Source organism: Mustela nivalis (assembly GCF_964662115.1).
Source record: "Mustela nivalis genome assembly, chromosome: 1".
Lineage (NCBI taxonomy): Eukaryota > Metazoa > Chordata > Mammalia > Carnivora > Mustelidae > Mustela > Mustela nivalis.
In genome coordinates this window covers 173,506,358-173,530,857 of record NC_139020.1, presented here as the reverse complement: position 1 = coordinate 173,530,857, position 24,500 = coordinate 173,506,358, and the positions used below count along the sequence as shown (strand labels likewise).

Genomic DNA, 24,500 nt, shown 5'->3' with positions numbered 1-24,500 from the left:
TTGAGAGCTGGCATAACAATTATCATAAGTGATAGCATTATATTCTGAAAACAAAGAATGTGATGGTATAATTTATCTTGCTACTTTGCCTGACTTAATGGCATTTAGGGTTTCCTATTCCAAGCCAGATTTTTTTCACATCATAAATATTTCATCTTTTAATTTATTATTGATTTAGTTTGATAGTAAATAACTCCATGAATGCTGAGGTTGGAAATCTGTTGTAAAAATTGTTAAGCATATTCTCTTCTGTCCGTCTGTGGAATTTGATCACACTGAAATACAACAGTGAATGTACCTGAAGAAAATGGATTTGGGATTTTTAATTCATCTGATACAGTTAATTAACTGGTCAATTAAAAACAAAAGGGCAATTAGTGCTGAGCACATTTGTTCTGATGATGAATACACAATCTGATAATGGATCTTGATCTCTGCTACAAAATTCTTTAATGTCAGAGCAGTGTTGCTGTAAGTAGAGAAAGAATAAAGCCCATTAGGACTAATGCACTTTCAACAATGGTTTTCTTTCATGCTAAAGCAACATAAGTGAGACTCGATTAGAGAGAGAAGTTGGCCAATATTTTAAGTAATATTCCTGCATGGGCCATTCTATTACCCTGTATTTAGAGCCATACCAATCACCAAGCCATTCAGTAGTATCAGGACTTTGTTTTTCTATCAAAGTGAGAAAATCATTTCAGATAGTACAGAAGGGGTAAGGAACAGTTATAATTTGTAATTGACTTGAGAATTTCTATAGAGAGTGTATTAATGAACATAATTCTCCATCACCAGACCGGTATGACTTACATTATCTTTACTATTGAAGAGAATCAGATTGAGAGTTGGACAAGAATAACTTCCCATATTTTCCTTCTGTCCTTCAGTGTCATATGTTAAGTCATCTTAAGCACTCTCTGAAGCTCCAGAGTATGGTAGGTGAATACCTGCTAGAATCCTATATGAGCCCCTTTCAAAGGCTTATTGGAGAGCTACACATGCACACTCATCCTGACTTTAAAAAAAAAAAAAAAAAAAAAGACTTATTTATTTTAGAGATCAGGGCACAGAGGAAGAGAATTTTTAAGCAGATACCCCACTAAGTGCAGAGCCTGATGCAGGGCTTAATCCCACCACCCATGAGATCATGATGTGAGTTGAAACCAAGAGTCAGATGCCTAACTAACTGAATCCCCTGGGGTTCCTTCACCTTACCTTTTTTTCTTTTTAAAGCTGCTGTCCCTAGTTCCCAGTGCAAACAGAAGTTGGAAACCTCTTTTTTTAAAAGGAAAAGAATCTTTCTCTTTTGATAAATCCTATTGTCTCCCATATCTGCTGGAATGCCACAGTTGAACATGACAACATCCCCTATCCCCCAATTTCTGATTGCAGTTTAGCCAATACTTGGCTTTCCTAATTAATTCCTGGTTTACTGGCAATTGTATGCAATTCATAGACTGGTGAACGGTTTTATAGCTAAGAGTGGATTGAGTAATGGCTTTCCAATTCTAAAAAAGCAGTCATTCTGAACCATTCAAAGAAACTGTTAGCATTGTCTGAGTTAAGAATACTTAATGTTGTGTGTGACCTCACAGTCACAGCAATTGTTTCTGATTCTTCTCTTACCTGCTTTTTAGGTTCAGATGCTTGTCAACAACACAAAGTACAAAGAGGTCAGTTTAAGGCAGGACACTCACTGGCTGAAGCTACTTCAAAATACAGGACCCATTTTTTTCTGCTAAACAGATTATATTTTTGCTGAGTGTACATACATAGGGTTAAAAAAGTGTAGTACCACAATCCTTTACCTGAAATCTTTATAGCCAAATATATTTTAGAGCTTACAATGTATTAGAGTAAGGTTGAGCAGAAAAACGTGCAGAAACTAAATTTGTAATGGGCAAGATAATATATATTTTCTTGAGGATCATTTTGGTCTCATATGTTTTAACTATTCAACTCTGCCTTTGTTTGTAGCACAAAAATAGCCATATACAGTACATAAGTAAACAGGCATGTTGGGTTTCAGGAAAACTTTATTTACAAAAACAGACAGGAAGCCAAATTTTGTCATCATTCTGTAGTTTGCTGATCCCTATTTTAGCATTTAGAAGGACACTGTGGGGTGCCTGGGTGGCTCAGTTGGTTAAGCAACTGCCTTTGGCTCAGGTTATGATCCTGCAGTCTCAGGATCAAGTCCTGCATTGGGCTTCCTGCTCAACAGGGAGTCTGCTTTTCCCTCTGACCTCTTCCCTCTCATCCTCTCTTTATCATTCTCTCTCTGTCTCAAGTAAATAAGTAAAATTTAAAAAAAAAAAAAATAAAGGACACTGTGGCATAATATTATATGTATTTAGACAATACCTCCAGTGAGCAACGGCTCTGTCAACCATTTCTGATTCAGCAGCAAAACATGTAAATACTCATAATAAATTGAATAAAACAGACTGAACAACCTCACATTAACTCAGGACAGGTTTTACCACCCAGTGAATTTTCCCATCCAACTTACAAAGATATTTTAACTTTCAGAGATTTAAAAAATACATATTTTGGAATTACAAGAAATGAATTGTGAACTTATGCATATTCTTTTGTTGAAGTGTGAAATTAATATTTATGCATTGAGAAAGTCCATGAGAGCAAAAGAAAATATACACAGCCTAGAGAGGACAAAGTGTGTTCAGTACAAATACAATAGTGATCTTAGCAATTGGGTCATGAACCAAGACTACCATTTTTCCAGGTCAAAATGATATTTAAGATTACATGGCCAAATAAACCTCACCTAAAATGAAATGCTGGTGATGCATTTATGAAACTTTTTTAGAGCTCTGGAAATTCTTTTAAGTTTATATATTGGCCTCCTTTATTTTGCCTCAAATGATCTTTAGGGTTCTAGGAACCTAGAAATAATGCCTGTGGTTATTTTGTGTGTCAGTGACAAGCATAAATTTTACCTACTGAATATTTCTAGGCTATTTGGCTGTGAGTAAATAACCAGAACCTTCTAATTCAGATGGCTTTCATTGAGTCAGAGTACTCTCTTTCCTCATGTAATTTAAACTCTTAAAAATGGAACTTGTACAAATGACAACCAATGTATAAATAATAGCTATTAATCTATCTTTATAGAGTTTTGCCATATAAAATATTTCCTAGACTTTTGCTCAATACAGGATGGTAAAGAGAAATATTTGCTATGAAGTTATATGCTGGGTTGAATAAAACAATTTTAGAATATTAGAGCTGGAACAAACATAAAGGTAATCTCTAGGTTAAACCCCTCCATTTCCATAAGGGGAAAATGGCAGTCAGTGTGATTATAAATGAATCACTCAACATTACTAAGCTGATTAAGTGAAAGAGACAATAGTAGAAGCAATGTCTCTAGGTTCCGAGTTTAGTCTTTTTCTTAGTGGTACTAGATTGTTTGGCTATCAAATACAAACCAAGCACAAATTATGGAATAACTGTGAGCTCTACATTACATACCATACCAAGTATTATTAGCAAGTATGACATATGGTGTTATCTTCAAGGTAAGGGATGAAAATTCTGGCAAAGCAATGGAAACTTTGATAAATACAAGTCTCGGGGATTATCAGTTTGTTCTGGTGTCTTTGAGAAACACTTCATATAAATTCAGGGTGAAGAATGAAGGTACTATTCAAATGATTTTGGTTGCAAGAGATAAACATACAACACAAACTGGATTAGGCAAAAATTTCATTTTATTGGTTCACATCTGGAAATTCCAGGGATGTAAGCATGGCAGGTGGTTTCATAACTTCATGGTATCAGGTATGATTATAGGTTTTTTGAATGGCAAAACAAAACACAATAATACTCAGATATATAAAACTGTAATGGATGAAGCAGACCTCTTGTTTCTTACAGACTGAGATGAGACAAGAGCCTTGCAGGGGAGTGTACCAAGGGACAGGATAAAAGCCAGGTGGGAGAGTAGGAAGCAACTCATGGATATCAGGTGGGGTGGAGTGGGGTTAGCTAGATTTTGTGGGCTTCTGTGTCATTGCATATTTTGAATAATTATACCAGCCCAAGGAAGAAGGAACCATTCCTGAGTGTTAGGTATCCAGACACTGCTAGAAATTGGGTTTGTGTGCACTATAACCCAGGAGTATTGGATCCTATAAAAGAAATAGTTGGGGTGAAGACTTAGTAAACTGTCTTCCAAGGGGAATTGAGAGTTTTTAACCACATTTACAAAATTGGGTTAAGACAGCCCTTCTGAAATATTATATTATATTGCATCAACAAATTTTTATGTTAGCAACTTAATCATCTTTTTTTAAAAAAGATTTTATTTATTTATTTGACACAGAGAGAGAGAGCGAGTGAGAGATCACAAGTAGACAGAGCAGCAGGCAGAGAGAGAAGGAGAAGCAGGCTCCCTGCCGAGCAGAGAGCCCTATGTGGGGCTAAATCCCAGACCCTGGGATCATGACCCGAGCTGAAGGAAGAGTCTTAACCCACTGAACCACCCAGGAGTCCCTGCAACTTAATCATCTTAATGATATTGACAGAGGTCATGGTTTTGATTGTGATTGGTTTGGCTTATGTGCTCTTCCTTTTATAAAACACTGTAGTGAGGTAAATGGATTTCTGATTGACAAGGCCCTGGTTACATCCTCATCTCTGAAGCTGGAAGGTGGAGGCAATCCCACTCCAGTAATATGGACTGAGTGTGTTTAGAGAAGTGGTTCCTCAAAAGAAAGTCTCAGAGCTTTAATCGAAAGAAGGGGAAAAAATTGCTGCGTTGGAGAAATAACCAATGTCCATCAAATAAGTGGGTCCTATAATTGATCTTGTGTACTAGAACATTTTTGGAGGAGGAAAGGGTACTATTCTGAGTTGTGCTTTGACATTTCAATAAACAGAAACTGTCAGGGAAAAATAGAGATGTATTGTCATGTTACCATTGCATTGCTTTTAAAGGAGAGGTAGGCTCAGGTGGGGAATTCTGTGCAAGTCAAAGAGCATCCATATGGAGATAATGTATGATACATATGCAAAGTAAATAGGGAGTAGATACTTAAGCCTATACTGGAGGTGTTTACGAAGTAATGTAGCTGGAAAAGAAGAGTTAGAAATTCATTATATATGTTCTTGAATACAATTCCAAAAACTTTAGATAATTATACAATAGAGAATGATCAAAGATTTGAGAATGCTGGCATAATCGAACCAAATCTTTGTTTTAGAAAGATAATTTTGTGTGTAATAGTAATATGCATGGAAAAGACAAGAGATTACAGGAAGGAAGATTATTCACAGATCACATTATCTTTATCTTAGATTCCACTACTCTAGATCAAAACCATTATCCCTTTCTTAGACTGCAAAAGTAACCTCTTAATTTATTTCAGTCTATCCCTTCCTTTCTCCACATCAGCCAGAGTGATGTTTGTAAGATGTAAATTAAATTGATTCGGTCCTGCTTAAAACCCTAAATTATAATTTGAAAGTATGATACCCATACTTGTTTACATGGCTTACAGGCCTTGCATATTTGAGCCTCTTTCTCCTTTTCCAAACTTGTCTTGTGCCATTGTCCTTCTGATGTCATGAAACTGGTTCTTTTTTAGGTCTTTGAAAATGCACCCTTAGTCCTGCCTCAGGACCATGTCTTACTTTTTCCCTTTTGCTTAGACTGTTAGTCTCATTCCTCCTTCTTAACCCATCTTAATCACCACAGCCCTACATCCCCATACCTTGTACACCCACTCTTGGACTGGCTAAGAGCTACCTGTCCTTCAAGTTTCAGCTCAGAAATGCTACTTGAACCTCATCCCATACATCCAGATTTCATTTTTCAGTTCAAAACATTTACCATACTTACCACACATAAACATTCAATAATGTATATATCTGTGTTTGATTTTGTTGTTTTGTTAAATGTTTGTATCTCTCATAAGACGGTGGGATTGAATATTATTTTCCTTTGGATTTTTTATTCCTTGATTAAATTTGAAAGCATTTAACTTAGATTTCACAAAAACTTAAAGTGGAATATAGACAGTTTTTTACTTTAGTTGAAGTAATTAGCAACAGAAAGAAAAGAAAGGGTTTTAAAATTTAAAAACGTATCAGGAAACATTCAAAATGTCATTATCTGCTAGCATCACAATAGTGTTCACATATTTCCAAAAATATTTGAAGTTACAAGAAATATATATATGTAATTTAAAAATTCCCAAAGGGTCCTATCATTTCTATATAATCATTTTATCAAATGTAACCTAGTTGCGTCTATTTTGAACTTATTCCACATATATATTTTTGAGATCATGAGTTTTAAGAGTCTCCTTATTAGATTTCTCTTTTGAAGTAAAAAACACAAAACACTTCACCTTAATTTCATTTATCACTGGATAGCTTAACTGTCAAAATAATTTAGAGAAAATTATGATGTAACACCATAGGAAATGCGTGTGTCATATTTGAAAGACAATACTTCCAGAAATTCATTTCTTGCATGTTTTGTAGTACAAAATTAGTTCTAGTTCTCATAATGTTAGGAAAGGTCCTGTTTCTTAATGAATATATTCTCAAAAATAGTAATAAAAAAAACTTAGAAAAGTCCATGAAATTTGTAAAATCACTGTTAATACATATATGATAGAGTAATATTTTATCCTATTTCTAATGGGATAGAATAAAAAGTAAGGGAAACAACAGCATTACAGGAGTTCGTTGAATGTTTTTAGTCCTCATTAACATTTCAAAAGCAATTAAACTCAAAATTCTAATAGTGAAAGTTTTAATCTACATAATACATTCATTCAATTGAATTGCATCCCACCAGATTATCTACTACATCAAATCTCATAGCAAATAACATGTGTATCAAAGGTATGAACTGAAATTATGGAAATATGAGTTGAAATTGTAGAAACTTTGCAAAACATACATATACATAAAAGGTAGACATTTAGATTGCTTTATTTTGGATAATAATATATTCATAATAGATTAAATTATGTCCAATAATGCATATACATTTTAAGTACTCATATTTGTATATTTTTCATTTCATGACAATTTTGTTTTTTTCAGACTCTTGACATACTGACTAGAAGATAGACATTTTTTTTTCCTGCTGATTGTATGGGAGAAATTTTGACCTCAGAAAGTGGAAATGAGGTTGCTATGGAAACTGATAATTCTGCTGCCACTCATAAATACTTGTGCAGGTAATGTATCCTATTATTATGAATTTTGATTGATAATCTATTGGCATATTACTTTTTTTCATATGTGAAACAACTTTCAAATGCTTAATGCTTATATTATTTGAATTACTAAGTGATAAAAATGTTAAGGTAATTTCTATGGCTAATATAGGATCCTTAAAAAAATATATCAAGCCCTATTTTTAAACAGAACTAATATTTTAGTTATAAATTGTCACATATGAAATTTTTATTGTGGAAGGATGCAATTAAATGATTTTTGCATCAATAAACAATGAAGAATAGTTATTTTTTAATTTCCTGTGTATTGAAGTCATTGCAGATTAAGGTTGAAATATCTATTTTCTCTCAAATTTAAAATCTGGTATAAAACTATATTGAAATAGAAGAAAATGAAATAAAGAATGTTATATCAAAACTAGAAATAACCTTTGAAATTGTTCTTCCCATTTCAATGATATGAATTCTTCTACTCAACTATATCTGTTAATATTGCTGTGTCAGTTAGCTTTTGCTGTGTAACAAACCATCCCAAATCTAAGTAGATTAAAGTAAGTAATAACCATGTATTTAGTTGACAAGTCTGAAATTTGGCAATTTAAGATAGTCTCACTCAGGGCTGTTCTTTTAGTTTTGGCTCGGGTGAATAACATCTGTGGTCAGCACGTAGGTCATCTGGTACTAGGCTAGTGGAGGATATTCATAGCTGAGACAACTAGGCTGCATTGACCTTGGTTCAGGTAACTCATCCTCTGTGTCTCTGGGCTTTTTCACATAGTGACTGCTTAGAGTGCCTGGAGAAATCAGGAGCATGCGAAATACCATGATGTTGAGACTTGCAACTGGCACAGTGTTATTTCTGCTACATTCTTTTAACCGCTCTAAGTCACAAGACCAGTCCAGATTCAAGGGGTTTAGAAATATACTTCATCTCTTGATAGAAAAGCTGCAAAGCTATAATATAAAGGGGCACAGAAATAAAAAAGGGAGTAATATTGGCCATTTCTTCTAAATCACCAGCCCTGGTCTGTTAAGATCATAGAGTTCTTTTCTTAATTGTCAAGTTTATATATTTGAGTTGTCACAGAGTTTGGACATCAGCTAGACTATCTCACTGTCAGAGCAGCCCTTCTACCATGCCATGCTGCTTCCCACCAACTGTGTAATAATGGGTACTTTTGAAGTTCATATATTTGTTTAAAAAAAAAAAAGGCAGTAATATACTGGAAGAACACAGAAACTAACATAGTAATTTACAAGCCAGAAAAGCAGCAATTAGAAGAGACACATATTTAATAGCAATTCCAAGAAATGGAAAGATAACACTAATCTTGAAAGCTATGAAAATGCTAAAATATGTAGAAATTAACCATTAGAATCAGAAAACCATATAAATAAAGGTGTTTAGAAGTACTAGTCATATTTATTCCAGTGATTACATTATTTTGATTCATGTCACTTCTCTCTGTAACAAAGATTCAGAGTTAAATAATAATGTCTCTTTTTGTAATAAATTAAAAAAGGACAGAGCAGAGTCCTCAAGTTGCCCCCAAATTATACATGTGTGAATAAGAAATTCTCTTCCCACTTCACATACATTCACATTTCAGTTTCCTGTCAAAATTTAGCATCAACATTTGCCCTTTAAATATGTATATTGAATCAGCATAGTAGCTCTAAAACACCTTTTGTGTTAAATTAAAATAAATTATTATTCTCAGAATGCATATTAGATCTGAGAAATCCACCAATTCTTCTATTAACTTTTATTTATCCAAATTGGATGTGATTCAACATGTCCTTTTGCTTTAGTCTAAAGGGAAAAATAATCATATGTCTTTGGTGCACAATTTCCTTGTGAAAGAACAGATTGGATCTTTTTTCTTTCTTTATTTTATTTTTTTAACCATAGCTATTTAAATAAAATAGTCTGAGCTAAACATTGCTCCAGAGGTAAGGATTTTGATAATGTATACACAAGAGGGCATTGCTTTAAATTTGTTTATTTGTTTGTTTATTTGCTTTTAGAGATCTCATGGTGTGTCTTCCTACTTGCAGATACTAGGCTAGTTTGGAAAATTAGATTTTCTGATGAGGAAATGCTATTTCTGTGCATATGTAAAATATCTTCTTTGCTTTCCCAAAACTTACTTTTTATAAATTGTAAAAGGCTATGGTGGTTGGTATTAAGGAAGGCACATATTGCATGGAACACGGGGGCATTGTATGTAAAGAGTGAATCTTGGATCGCTGCATCAAAAACGAATGATGTGTTGTATGATGACCAACATAACACACAAAAAAATTAAAAAATAAATAACCAAAAAAAAAAATTCTGAAAGGCTAGTAAGTCTTTTACAATTACCTGCTTTTTCCTTCCTATTTTCACTGATAAAATCTTTTGAAACTTTTGGTATTTTGAATCTTCCCAGATTCTTTCTTTTTAAGATTTTATTTATTTATTTGTTTGTTTGAGAGAGAGAGCAAGTGGCAGGAAGGAGCAAAGGGAGAGGGACAAGCAGACTCTGCCTTGAGTGCAGAGCTGGACCTGGGGCTCAGTTTCACCACCCTGAGATCATGACCTGAGCTGAAACCAAGAGTCAGTCGCTTAACCCACTGAGCCAACTAGGCACTCCTAGACTCTAAAGTAAAACAAAATTTTGCCCCCAAACTCTTCTCCTGTTTTCTTTTGATTTGTTTGTTTTCATTAAGTTTACAACTTCTTCTACCACCTTTATTATAGACATAGGTCCTTAAGCCTTTACTATAAATCATAGTCCATGTAGGTGTATGTTATGATTCTGACACATTTTTTAAATTGTGAGTGTTTAAAAGATCTATTGTTCTATCTTAGTATTTTTTCAATATTGTAAGAAAACTAAGGCCCATTTCATTAAGATACTAACCACTAATCATATATTTTTAAATTATTTTATTTATGTGTTTGATAGACTAAATAACAGCCCCAAGAATATCTAAGTTCTAGTTTCTGGAAACTGAATTTTATATTTAATAACAAAATGGATTTTGAAGATGTGATTAAGTTAAAAAGATCTTGAGATGGGTAGATTATTCTAAAAAATCCGTGTGGGAAATCACAAGTGCCCTTATAAGAAGAAGGCAAAGGGGGATTTGGACACAGAGCAGAAGGCAATATGAAAACAGTAGAAAAAGATTTGAAGATACTGTGCTGTTGACCTTAAGCATGGAGGAGGGGACTATCAGAAAATGAATGAGAGGAATGAAGCTCTAGAAGTTAGAAAAGACAAGGGAACCAATGGATTCACCCCCTTTACCTTTGGAGGGAGTGTGGCCCTATGGATACCATGGTTTCTGCCATGGGAAACCCATTTTGGACTCCTGATCTCCAGAATTGTGAGAAAATTAGTATGTGTTGTTTCAGGCCATGATGTTATAATTTTTATAGGAGCTGTAGGAAACCAAGGCAATATGTTTCTTCCTCACTAGACCTTACGCTCCAGGGCTCTGGGACTATATCTTCCTGGCACTTGGCAGAGATTCAGTAAACATTTGTTGAATGAATGAATGAATGAAAGATTCAGTGTTGTTGGTCCTATTTGCATTTTCACCAAGTAGAAAAAAATTTGGAGGGCGCCTAGATGGCTCAGTGGGTTAAAGCCTCTGCCTTCAGCTCTGGTCATGGTCTCAGGGTCCTGAGATTGAGCCCCGCATTGGCCTCTCTGCTCAGCAAGGAGTCTGGTTCCCCCTCTCTCTCTGCCTCTATCAAATAAATAAATAAAATCTTTGAAAAAAAAAAGAAAAAAAAAACCTTAGTCTTATCATTTCCTCTGAGAAACAATTGGTCTAGTCTATCCCAATAAATTTGTGCTATAATGATATTGTCATAGGGTTTCTGAGATGAAGTTCTAGTAATATTTAAAAGTTTCAAACCATTTGAATGGAAACTCCATGTGGGCAGTGATTTCCATCTGCTATATTCTCTACTGTTTCTTCACCACCTAGCAGATGGTCTAGAAATATTTATCAAATAAACTAAAGAAAGCAGTTCCATTCAATTCAACAGATATGTGTTAGTAGCTCATATGTTCCAGGCACTGAGCTAGATGTTGACCTTCAAAAACAAGAGGCCCTGGTCCCTGCCCCCTTCACCCTACAGTCTAAAAAGGGAAACAAGCAAGTAAGTCAATACATGCAGTAAAGTACAAGTTGCTGCACGAGCAACACAGTAAAGAGTACTTAGTGTGGGAGTGTTCAAAGAGGACATTCGCTGCTTTTTTTTCAATCTTCAATCTACTTATATATTTTATCTAGCAAATCTAGATTTTTACTAAAATAAAATGACAGGGAGGCATTGCATTTGTGTTCTTCTAGTTCGTGGAAGGATATACCCAGGGCCACTATAAAGGAGAGTCTGTCTGAAAATGAAGTTAACGCAGAAGTAGGACAATCCAAGGGAAGAAAAGCACAATTTTTTTTTTTTTTTAATTCTACCTTTGGAACTTTAAGTAAGATAAGCCAATAAGATGTCCCTTTTTCATATAAGACTAACTTATATTGAGATGCTGTCCCATGTGATGGAAAGAATCTTGTCTAGTACAGGTTAGGAAATTTATTTTTTTTTAAGATTTTATTTACTTATTTGACAGACAGAGATCACAATTAGGTAGAGAGGCAGGCAGAGAGAGAGAGAGAGGAGGAAGCAGGCTCCCCACCGAGCAGAGCCTGACATGGGGTTCAATCCTAGGACCCTGGGACCATGACCCGAGCCAAAGGTAGAGGCTTTAACCCACTGAGCCACCCAGGTGCCCCAGGAAATTTATTTTTGTTATAAATTACTGAAGATGCTAAGCTTAGGCTAAACATGAAATTCCACCTGGAATTAATGCCAAGTCACCACAGGGAAATAAGGAACAGAATAAATAAAGGAATAAGGAAAAGACACAGTTTTTCCTGGAAGGAAGAAAAAAAAAAAAAAAACATCAACAGGTTTAGTATAGACTTGGAAGTTTGATTTTTAGCCCCCAAATTACTGAGGCGTGTGCATGTCTTTAGGGTAGGGACAACATAAATATTAATAGGATAATTTGGAGACCACATTGATAAATGGAAGAAAACTCTAATTTTCTTTTAGACAATACACAGGAAGTTTTCACAAAGAAATATTTTTTCTTAGGATAAATATTAAACAAAGTACCTAGAGCAAATCTACAGTGGATGTAATGAAGAAGCTGAAAAGCCATGTAGGATCAGATTCTGTTGATAACAGAATATCACAAGTATGAGAAATGGGTTTCTTTTAAATCTTTCACTTTACTATGATTTTTGTGTAAAATTTGTTAAATTATAGGCAAACTGCAAAATTCAAGTTTTCACATTTAAAAATGTGACAATTGTAAAAAAAATCTTTTTTAATTGACATATAATGTATTAGCCCCAGGAGTACAGGTCTGTGAATTGCCAGGTTTACACACTTCACAGCACTCCCCATAATACATACCCTCCCGAATGTCCATAACCCCACCCTCTTTCTCCCAACCCCCCATCTCCCCAGCAACCCTCAGTTTGTTTTGTGAGATTAAGAGTCTCTTATGGTTTGTCTCCCTCCCAATCCCTCTTGTTTCATTTATTCTTTTCCTACCCCCCAGCACCCCCCCCACGTTGCATCTCCACTTCCTCATATCAGGGAGATCATATGATAGTTGTCTTTCTCCGTTTGACTTATTTTGCTAAGCATAACCCTCTAGTTCCATCCACATCATCACAAATGGCAAGATTTCATATCGTTTGATGGCTGCATAGTATTCCATTGTGTATATATACCACATCTTCTTTATCCATTCATCTGTTGATGGACATCTGGGTTCTTTTCATAGTTTGGCTAGACAATTGTAAAACATTTTAAAACATTAAATAATAGGATAAAAGTAATAATCAGCTGAATCCTGTGCTGTGTCTGTTTTGGATCATCTGGGCTTAGAGATAGTATAATTTTAAACCCAGTGCCTAATAACGTGCTTGGCAGTTCTTAAGAATATGCCAGTGAAGATCAGTGGCTGGTGTTATATTATAGAGCATAATAAATAGCAACCCTTAATAGTTTTAAGGAATTTTATTTCCATGGCAATCAAAATTCATATCATCTTAAGAAGTTCTGCCTATTCTATTTTTAACTTTGTTATTTTAACAAAATATTATCACTTAACTGGTAGTTTTTCTAAACACTCCACTTGGTTCATGAATGTAAGGCTTATCTGTGTGCCATTTGTATTTATTTGTTACAGCTGAGCATTCTATACATATTTTACAAAATTATGGACTTGAAAACCTATTTGGTCAGTCCTGAAGTAGTACTGGTTATTCACTGTGAGACTTACTTGTGTTTCAGAGAGAAACTGAATAATTTAAGGAAGTCTACATGGAGCTAGTACATTTATTGGCAGAGTAGTATTAAAGGCCTCCTTTAGGCATTCTAACTATTGTATTGTATCATCAGAGTCTAATGAGCTGGTTTCTCCCTCTGTATTAACTACTCTTGAGGAATAAACTGAGACTAGGAGTTATGTCTTTTTTGCCACCATTTATGTGCAGTATCTACTGACAAATGTGTTTATATTATCATCCAAACTCCCAAAGTAATCAATTTTTAAAATTGAATAAAGTTGTTTTTAGAGCTTATACCAAAAAAGTAAACAACAACAACCTGTGTGTCAGTGTTTTTACATAGCTTGCTGTTTTGCAAATGGAGCAGCCTGAAATTGAATCTGAGAGAAAATCTACCTCCTCCTAAATACTCACAATCAGAGAACTACGATAAGGAGACATTGAAAAGTATTTATGATTGCTTAAATTTTACTCTGTTTCAAGCATAGCCTTCTATTGAATTGAGAGCCAGAGAAAATGAACTACCTGAGAGAGAAAGCTGCAAGAATGGAAATATGTACTGTAACCAAGATTTCTTCAAAGTAGACGATGTATCACACCGCAAATCCATGAAAATTGGCAGGTGTAATAAACCTGCTTTGCTCAAGGATCCCAGGAGCACATAATGGATATTCCTTTGGGTCAGAGTGTGATGAATATTGAGTACATCACAACCCACACTCTGCCTACGGTCTTGTTCAGATTTATTGTTAGCATAATAGCACCTTTAGGAATGGAACACCAGGCTATATTTTTAAGTCAAGTGACATCTTTGCAATTTCTAATAGAGATGGCCCAATTTAGAAATGCTGAAAACACCATTTTTATGCAATGCCTACTGATAAAGGTGTTTATATGATTATAAAATCTTCCTGCAAAGTAATTGATTCTTAAAACCTAAATGAAATTGTTTTTTAAGACCGATAACAATGTAGAAAAAAAAAATTTCTGTTTTGTCAGCACTAGAAGGAAATGATTGGTATGAAGATGAGGCATTCTATAGGGAATGTTTTGGCCCTTAATAGATGAGAATGTGGAACATAGTTCTTTTAACTTCAAGTCTTTGAAGGAGAGGGTCAACCGTTCTTTAGAGGTGATAACATCAGGTAATATTTTTATTTTAATGATACCGTAAATAGTTTAACCGCAAATCGAAAATAACATGGGCATTTTGATAAAATTTTTCTTCTATTTAAAACTTTCCCAAGACTTAAATCAACCTCCTTATGGCTAGCAAGAAACTAGTTAATCTGACTTTTTTCAGCCTTTTTCATCTCAACTTATACTAAACTCCCCTTTGCTCACTACACTTGAGCCATAATTCTTTCTTATGCTCCCAGAAATATCAAGATTATTCTCTGCTCTGGACTTTTCCTTTCCTGTTCAGTTGCCTGGAGCGCTCTTCAAATCTCTCTATGCCTGGCTCTTTCCCTTATGCCCATCTCCAATTAGTCATCTCCATGGAATGATCTCTTAGAAACCTATCAAAAAAGAAAAAAAAAAAAAGAAAGAAAAAAAAGAAAAGAGACCAGCTATAGAGGTAGCCAGCACTTGATCCCACTGCTGGCTCCAGTCACTCTTAGCAACCTTTTTTACTGTGTTTAGTGTACTTGTTACTATCTGGAATAACTTATACATTTGTTTATTACTTTTCCATTTTCTATTTATATCTAGTAGAATACAAATGCTATGCAGGTAAAAATATTTCCACCCATGTATGTGGCTCCATCTCTTATGCATAGTAGAATGTCTGACACAGGGGCGCCTGGGTGGCTCAGTGGGTTAAGCCGCTGCCTTCGGCTCAGGTCATGATCTCAGGGTCCTGGGATCGAGTCCCACATCGGGCTCTCTGCTCAGCAGGAAGCCTGCTTCCTTCTCTCTCTCTCTCTCTACCTGCCTCTCTGTCTACTTGTGATTTCTCTCTGTCAAATAAATAAATAAAATCTTAAAAAAAAAAATTAAAAAAAAAAAAGAATGTCTGACACATAGTAAGCATTCAATAAATATTTTTTAAATAAATTAATAAATGATTGACCTCTCAAAGTAAGTCCCCAAAACTACTCAAGGGTAATCCAATATCCCCAAACACTTAGAATTTTTATGTATATTATTAGAATCTACTTTTAAACATATGCATTTTAATCACAATATATCATTTGGTTTCAGGCACTTTTTTTACTCTTTAAAAAACTCATGGTGTATACTGAACACACAATGTTTGCTCAGGCACACTTGACCTGGGCAGGCATAATTTCAGTGTTGTTTCTTCAAGGACCAGCATACTTGACATACAGCCAGTGGTACTTTAATATTATTGGGTAGCAGATACCCACTGATACTGTGTCACAAATAATCTGAATATTTAAAACCTTTGAGCTGTATTTCATCTCAAAATGTATTTGTCCATTCCTTCCCAGTCCCAGGATTATCAGTCAGTTTGATCCCCCATTACCTTTCCTCTAGACTTTTGTAGTAGCCTCCTATGTGTTCTACCTATTTCAAGGCATCCCCTATATCCTTCGCAAGACATAGCTTATTGACACAGACTCCTATAGAGGCAAATCTTCATCAAGCACAGAGGATTTTGTCCTTACTCTGTGTCAGGACCTCCACAGATCCCATTTCCTATGAAGTTCAAACCATCTAATCAAGCATTCAAATTCAATTTCCTTCAACAAATATTGAAAGTTCTCCAATTAATTTAATTCAACCTGTGTCCTGGGCCAGATCTTCTCTCTCTCTCCTTCATGTATCCTTCATTTAAGTCAGACTGTACTACCAATGAGATCTCTGCACATTTTTTCCACTCCTCATATGAATGTCTCCACCTGCATTGTCCTTCTTTGGATCCACTTCCTTCCAATGAAGTAAAATCCAGTCTTTCTCAGCCATGTTCAAATGTGACCTCCATTCTGAATAATCTTCCAAACAACAAATAATTTTCTTTTTTTCCTAATACTTATGCCATGAAGTGGAATTTTATTTCCACATACTTTGTTTAAAAAGAGGTCATTTTTCTCAAATTCTCAAACTGCTCAAATTGCTCATTCTGAGAAATAGACTATATTTACTCTTGTTGAAAATAAATTTATAATGATGTAATGCTCTGTTCTAAATGGAAAATAAAAACTAACCCTTAATATTTGATTATTTATACTTTATATCTAGTGCCTTACAGTTTATAAAGTGTTTTATGTGCAGTGTTTCATCTGTGCTTGAAAGTAAGCAGAGAAAAGATTGCTATCTTTCTTCTCTAGCTGGAGAAACTGAAATTCAGAGGTAAAGGACTTATCAAGGACCATAGGACTAGAAAATAGCAAATTTTATGATGAGAATCCAAAGTTCAAATGAAAATTTTGTTAGTATTTATTCAAAACATTCACTTCTTGACAAAGACTTAAATTTATATAATGGTTGTTTTTTTGTTTGTTTGTTTATTTGTTTTTAAGTAAATGTCAATTGTGTGTAGAGGCCAGCTTCTGCTCAGAGTGGAGTAGGTTTTAAAGAAGCAGTCTCAAATTTTATGACCAACAAACAAAGGAATAGTAGTTATAAACATATAAATCCAGTGTGTGGGTAATTATTTTATACACATTAAAAATCAAAAATATACAAGTTAAAATTATAGACAGAATAAACGCTTTTAGAATTTCTAACATTTACTTTCCTATCAGTAGTTCACCTCGTATACTCCTTGTGCCCCACTTTGGAGATATGTATTTTAAAGATAAGAAAAGGGTATGTCTTATGTGGAAGAGTCACAGGGAAATAGAAAACTATCTGCACTTACAGCAGTTCTCAACTCACCAGAATAATGGGGAGTATTTGAAATTGAAAAGTAGTCATATTTGAAAAATTGTGAGTAAAGCAAAAGTAGATTAAAATTGAGAAAAAGTAGATTTATTATATTTGATTTCATTAAAATATTGTGCAAACCTGAAGAACACACATTCAGTCCTACAGAGCCATTATTTTTAAAATTGTAGGTAGATGTATCATTTACCTATTGCCAAGTAACTAATTCTGTAATTCTGCAGCTGGTCTGGATATTTCCTCTCCTGATTTCACTTTGTTTCTCTCCTCTCGTATGGCTTCCCTGAGTTGGAATCAGAGAAAACTGGAAGATTGGACAGAGGAAGGGAGAGATCAAATTACTCAGGGTGTTATAAGTCATGATAAGGGGCTGGATTTTGTTAAAAAAATGTCTGTATTATGTGGATTTGAGGCAGCTATATTGCCCTTTGTTCCTTTCCTTTCCTTTTCTTTTCCTTTCTTTTATTTTTTCAAAGAAACACCTTAGTAATGTTCTAAATAGTCATGTGAGAACCTTTCAAAATACTGTGCCAGAAACCCACCCCTGCAATTCAGATTTAAGCATGTTGAGTTTGGTCATCGGGATTAAGTTTAAGTGACGGTTCTACAAATTCTCACAAACTGAACCCACCCAAGATATCGAGCACTCCAATCAGGATGCAGAATTTTCCCAACATTCCCAAAACTCCTCCATTACAGCTGAGACTCAAAAGGGTAACCATTACCTGACTTAATGGCCACATAGATTAGTTTTATATTTTGTATGCTAAGTTCGTATAGTATATAACTTCTCTGTGTTGTATACATCTATAAACGTGTACATGTGCTTATAATACATATAAAATCATATAGTATGTACTTTTCCCATTTTACTTTTTAGATTTGACATTAGCTCTGTGAGATTCACCCACATTGTTGTGTATAGCAGGAGTTCTCTAATTCCCATTAGTGTATTCCATTTTATGATTCCGTTGTATGAATCTTTCATAGTTTATGTTTCATTCTAGTCTTGATGGGCATTGGAGGTTATATGTTTTAATTTTTTAATTTAGTTTTCCAGCTTTATTGAGGTATAATTGACATAATTGTTTATATTTAAGGAGTACCGTGTGATGATTGCATATACTTAGACATTGTGACATGTCTCCTTTAATCAAGCTATTTAAGATATCCATCACTGCACAGAGTCAAAGGGTACAAAATATTTTGTTTACCTTATGGAATTAGTACTAATTTCAGAAACAAGCATAATAGACTTTAATGCTGCTCAAAAAGATATCTCAGTCTGAAAATGTACCTAATAGATTATCAGAAAATAGATGAAGAGAATTTCTTTCCCTTCTCTTAATAAATCAAACTTGCATTTTCCTAAAGCTTGTAGCTGACATCAAGTGTTGTCTGCTCACTTTACCAGAAGCTCACAGTGGAGAGATTTGGTACATACAGAACTAAAAAACCAACATTTGAACAAAGAACAAAATCCTCCCCAAGTGCTCACCAGCTCTTTAATCGGTTCACAATATTGAGCTGGGAAACAATGATTATTTCTTACATCAAAAGGGCAGAAAGATTTGTTTTTGTTTGTGTGTTTTACCTGTATTTGCATTCCTGAGAATTGTAAAAAGCAGTAATATAAAAGAACACAGAACTGATACATTTGTGATTGGAGCTTTGCACAGCCACAGTTGTACAACTGAGGACAAGGAGGTACCAATCCCTCATCGTCTTCATAGAATTCTTATTCAAAATCACCAATAATTGAAGGAACAGTGCTTTCTGTGGGCAAATTATCTGAATCAACCTCATCACCACCGTATCTCTTAATAATTGCCAATTGTTCTTTCCATTTTGTATTCTTTATGTAATATTCTTAACTGAATCCAAGGCCATAAGTATAATTTGATATATGTAAGTTCATGGACATATATTTATTTTGCTTACCCAGATTTTCACACTCTCTTAAATAGAAGCTGACAATTTGCCAAATGATTTTCTGTTGCATGATGAAATATTTGTGGGAGCTGGACCATGCTTTGTGTTGGAGAACACATTTTTGGAGTCCAAAGTATGAGATGGGTTTGATGATACAGATGGGTTTTTTATTTTTTAATTTATCTTTTTAACAGATAAATTATTATTTTAATTGAAATGGAATTGACATATAATGTTAGTTTCAGTTGTACAATGCAGTGATTCCACAAGTCTGTATACATTAGGGTATGTTCACTATAACCAGCAGATGGATTTTTTTTTTTTTTTTTTTTTTTTTTTAGAGAACTGGTTCCAGAAAAATCATCTCCTATCAGTTGCTGAGTTTTTCTGTTTACCACCTACCTGGACATTCTGCCTCTTTGTGTCTGCCTATTGCCTTTATTTTTACATCATCAAAATCATTTCAAATGAGACCACAGGGATAGACAAAGAAGGTAGAAGTAAAGTCAGACCAGGGACAATCATCTGTGCCTGAGGACTGGCCTCTTTTCCTATTTAGTTTGGCCCTTGATGACATTTGAGTTTATAATGTACCAGAAGATGACCACAACCCTTTATAGCATTGATATTCAGTGATTCAAAAATGAAAAGCATTACACAACTTACTGTTTGCTAATAGTTCTGGTGAAAGAATGTACAAGTACAGCACTGCTTCTTTCAGCTAAAAACCACTTTGGGACTCATCTATGAATTTCATTTATCCATCTTATTCTATTCCCTTGGGTAATTATGACTGAATTGCTCTGTGCTGTTCTTTTGTTAAACATTTTCTGATTGTTATTTTGAGATTATTTTCAAGAGTATCACTGATGGAGCATAGTCACACATGAATAATGCTTTTTATTTTTAAACTCTAATGCCGCGGTTGAGTTGTCAAATGCCACAATTTCATGGCTAAGTCTGTGCTATACTCTCCTGTCCCAGCCTTCAGAGCTCATTGATTAGTCTGCCTGTCTGTCAATGTGGTCAATCAGTTAATTCAATGGGACACCCAGACACTCCAAACAAACTATTACTGTGGGGAGACAGACTAAAATACATGTTTAGCAGCGGATGTGTTAAGAATGTAAACAGCCACTCTGTAATCATTTGATTCTTCTCAATTTACATGACTGCTGCTTTTCAGCAAAAAACCAAGTGATGATCAGGAGAAATCTGAATCTAGAAAAAAGAAGGACTGACAAACTTGACTTAGCTAAAACTACATTTCCTAAATTTCCCTTTCCTGTACGGTTTTAGATTAGAGTTGACCAAAAAGGAAATTTGGGTGAAATTTAGAAGATAGAAATGACACATTTTTCTGAGAGCTCCATGTAAGTAGTTGTGAGAGAGACATAAATAAGACATAAATTGTGAGAGAGACATAAATAAGAGTATGTGCTCAGTCTCTTTCTTCATATCCAGCTTTTGTTCCAACTGCTGACATTGCTGGTCAACAGTGACCCCAAACCTACTCTCCAAACTTTTCATTTTATTTGACAAATCTTGGCCATTCTAAATTTCCAAATACTACCAAGAATTTTGCCTCTGATACATAATCAAATACTTAGGTCTTTTGCATATTTTCTTAGAACTATTGGGTTATATATGTTGCCCAAGTTATATTTCATCTTAAATTTTATTCAAAAAGAGTACTTTAAATATTCTTAATTATACTCTGCTAAATTCTTTAATTATACCATAACAATTAAAGATATGAAGTAAAAAGGAAAAATGTTAGTCTGTCCTTTATGTGTTAAAAAATCAGAAAAGCTATCTCCCAAGACTCTCAGTTAATAGCAGAGCCGAGTCTAAAATCCGGAGTGTCTATTTAAATTGCAAACTTCCTTGGGAGGGGAAATGCTTGATCTCTAGAGCCCTTTGATTTCAAGAATTTGATATCCCAAGAAGATACAGATTGAGGTCTTAGCATAAATCAGAATAATCAAAGTGCAACTTAAAACATTTATATGAAGTTCAAAAATACTTCTTTTTTTGTATTGCTTGTATTACCAAAATCTTAATGCAGGAGACATAGAGAATCAAATTAAGAGTGTCAGAAGTAAAATATCCCATGACCAGCTCTTTGCTCCTTCCTTTATTCCTTCCTCATAGACAGTGCCATGTACTTAGCATTGGATGTGGACTTTGGAAAAGGACATACCCATATATGAATCCCATTGCTGCCCTTCAGGTAGTAGGCTACCCTAAAATTGCCTACCCTTCTCTGCATCAGTCTCTTCACTTTGTAATAGAGATAACAACTACTTTATAGAGTGAGTTTGACATGTTACTATTCACATTCACATTACTGTGGACATACAAGAATACAGAGTGCTTAGCACCGTGCCCATTAAATGATAGCTAGTGATCACAGTCTGAGTGGAGCTAAGAGCTGTGTAACTAGTAAGAGTTGAAGTAGCAGCAATGACCAGTGTTCATGACTGCTAGTTTGTGTTCGTATCTCTAAGGGCAGATCTTTAAACTCAGTCAACTGGGAAATTTACTGTCTTCCTTTGATCCCTGGGCTTTAGCTGGCTACTTCTTAGTGCTTCTTACTTCTCTGAGTCACTGAGTTACAGTCAGTGTTAAAATGGATAAAAGGCCATGTTCGACCTCCATTATCCTAACTGGGGTATGGTGACCGCAGACAAAATCCCAAACTTAAATGAAGGAATAATTATGGGTACCAGAAAGAGGTGGGAGGAACTGTGAAGATTCAGATTGCATAACCCAAAATTTTGCTTCAAAATTTCATTTCAAAATTTTGGCTACAGAATCAATCTGCTACCCATAAATCAGATTTTCTCAGCATTAATGCCATTGACCTGATAATTAATCAGATTTTGAACCAGATAATCCTTTGCTATATGGGACAGTCCCGTGCATTGTAGAATGTTTGGCAACATGCTGGGCCTCCAGACTGGATGCCAGTAGTATCCGCCCAAATAAGTCATGCAATCAAAAAGATGTCTCCAGACTCAAAAAGTCCACTAGGGGAGCAGAAGTACCTCCAGCTGAAAACAACTCCTGTATGCTCTTGACTAAAGAAATCTCCGAATCTCCAAGCAACTATTCGTTATACTCTGCCTTCCAGTGAAGACTTAGCCTCTGATTTCACACCATTCAAATGTACAATAGTTGTTGAGTCTTCAGACCTGGGAACTCCAACCCGGTCCTATTGAATCATCTCTGCATGGAGGTAGACAGCTACTTTAGGAGTATCTCCCGCTAAATGCATTCCCCTTGTGCTCTCTGGAAAAAACAACTGCATGAAATTCATACTTCTTTGCATTTACTACCTCAGAGGTGCTTTAAAAAATTGTATTTTTCACTGCTCTAAACCCTAGTTTACTTTTCCATCAATTTCTGAGGGTCTTCAAAAACAGGATTGTATTAGCTTCTGCAGATACTTCTGGTAATACAAATATTTTAAAAAACACACAAAACCGGCTTTTAACATAAAACAGTGAATCAGGAAGGAAGGAAGAAGACAAGAATTAGTGAACTGTCAATGATTGAACACCTACCACATACCAGCCTCTCAACTAAGTAGCCTGTATATATTCTCATCTAGCTTTTACAGTAAAAACTCACATGAAGAAACTGAGACTGAGGCAGATTAAGGTTTCAACAGTGTACTGTAAGTAATTGGCTGTTCCAGATTGTTCTGCCTGACTCAGTACTGTGTGCCCACTTTAATATACCCTTGTAATAGTGTTCAGGAATTCCTGTGAAAAGTGGAAACAGCTGGTGTAACTATATTTGTGTGTGTGTGTGTGTGTGTGTGTGTGTGTGTGTGTGTTGGTGTCTTAAAGCTTAAGCCTTATTTTAAAATGTTAATCGTTTCTCTAAAATCTGATTCAACTATGTCCCAGAGGATCAAAGAGAATATTCAGATTTTTTGATGAGCAACTCATACCCTTCAGAGTGAAGAAAGGTTTCTATCTACAGACCTGTAATAAGGCAAGCTGTCTCTTTTTTAAAATGATTTAGAGGCAGCTGGCCTCCAGTCTGCTAGTCTGTTAGTGTCTAGCTTGGCTATTCATCATCAGAGTCAGGAATCTCTGCCCATTTCACATAAGGTATGTGTCTTCCTACTGGAAGATCTTTCTCCAGAAGTGGATGGGTTCAGGCCAAGGTCTCGTCTTGTGAAATAGAGACAGATCTCAGCACTATTTATATCATACTCGAGCTGACTCTGTGCCATTGCTCATTTAACCTACTTGTCTTCCTATCTAAAGATGTTCTTTCCCTTCTGGCCTTCCTGCCAGCTGTGACTTCAGTCCAGGCGAGCCTTAAGGAGAGGACATTTTTAAGGATTACTCTATTTGTTTCATCTTAGAAAAGTTTAACATTCTTGCTATAGACATAGGGAGTGGTTGTATATATTGTCTTCTTTCTTCTTTGCAATAGGAATTAATCAGTCCAGTTCTGCTTATTATTGACTCATCTCTGGCTTCTTCATTTGGAAATCTAACCCTTATGCTAAATTCTTTTATATCATCTGGCAGTTTGCATAGACTTTAGTGTGAATGCTCCAATAAAAATAGCTGTCTTCATTAAGCTTTCTAACATGTGCCCAATATTGTGCTAAGTGCTTTACATGAACGATTTCATTTAAATTTCAGAAAACTGTAAAGGGAAATAGATTTTGTTATCCCCATTTTAGACAGAGGAAACTAATGAAGAACAGCTAAATAGCTTTTGAACTTCACATACCTAGTATATGGTGCAGTTGGGACTGGAACCCAGATTTATCTAATCCCAAGACTCAAGGATGTTCCATTTATCACACTGCCTCCCAGTGAGTTTCTTTTGGGATTATTTTATTACTTGATCAGTAATATTATTTTCATTTTTGTATTTTTTGTTGATAAAATGAATGCCTTTGTAGAATCTTCTAAGATATAAAAATTGGATTAAAAACAAAACAATCTCTGGAACTTGCCCTTTCCTAATATTTTGTGTGTGTGTGTGTGTGTGTGTGTATAAGAAACCTAGAATAATGGACTGTAGCAGTATTCCAATCTAAAATATGTTTCTACTTGCTGACACCAGAAAAGTTATGTTGCTTTTTTAGACTTCAGT

General features: G+C 35.0%; 1 protein-coding gene across 4 annotated transcripts in view; it reads left to right on the top strand.

Moving 5' to 3' along the window:
• CNTN6 (contactin 6) overlaps nucleotides 1–24,500 on the top strand; it is a 304,698-nt gene that overhangs the window by 63,744 nt on the left and 216,454 nt on the right. For all 4 annotated transcript variants that reach the window (XM_082719511.1, XM_082719510.1, XM_082719512.1 and 1 more), the window contains exon 2: nucleotides 7,087–7,223. In XM_082719511.1, coding sequence (XP_082575637.1) covers nucleotides 7,169–7,223 — 55 coding nt within the window. In that variant the 5' untranslated portion in view covers nucleotides 7,087–7,168. The remainder of the gene's footprint in view (nucleotides 1–7,086; nucleotides 7,224–24,500) is intronic.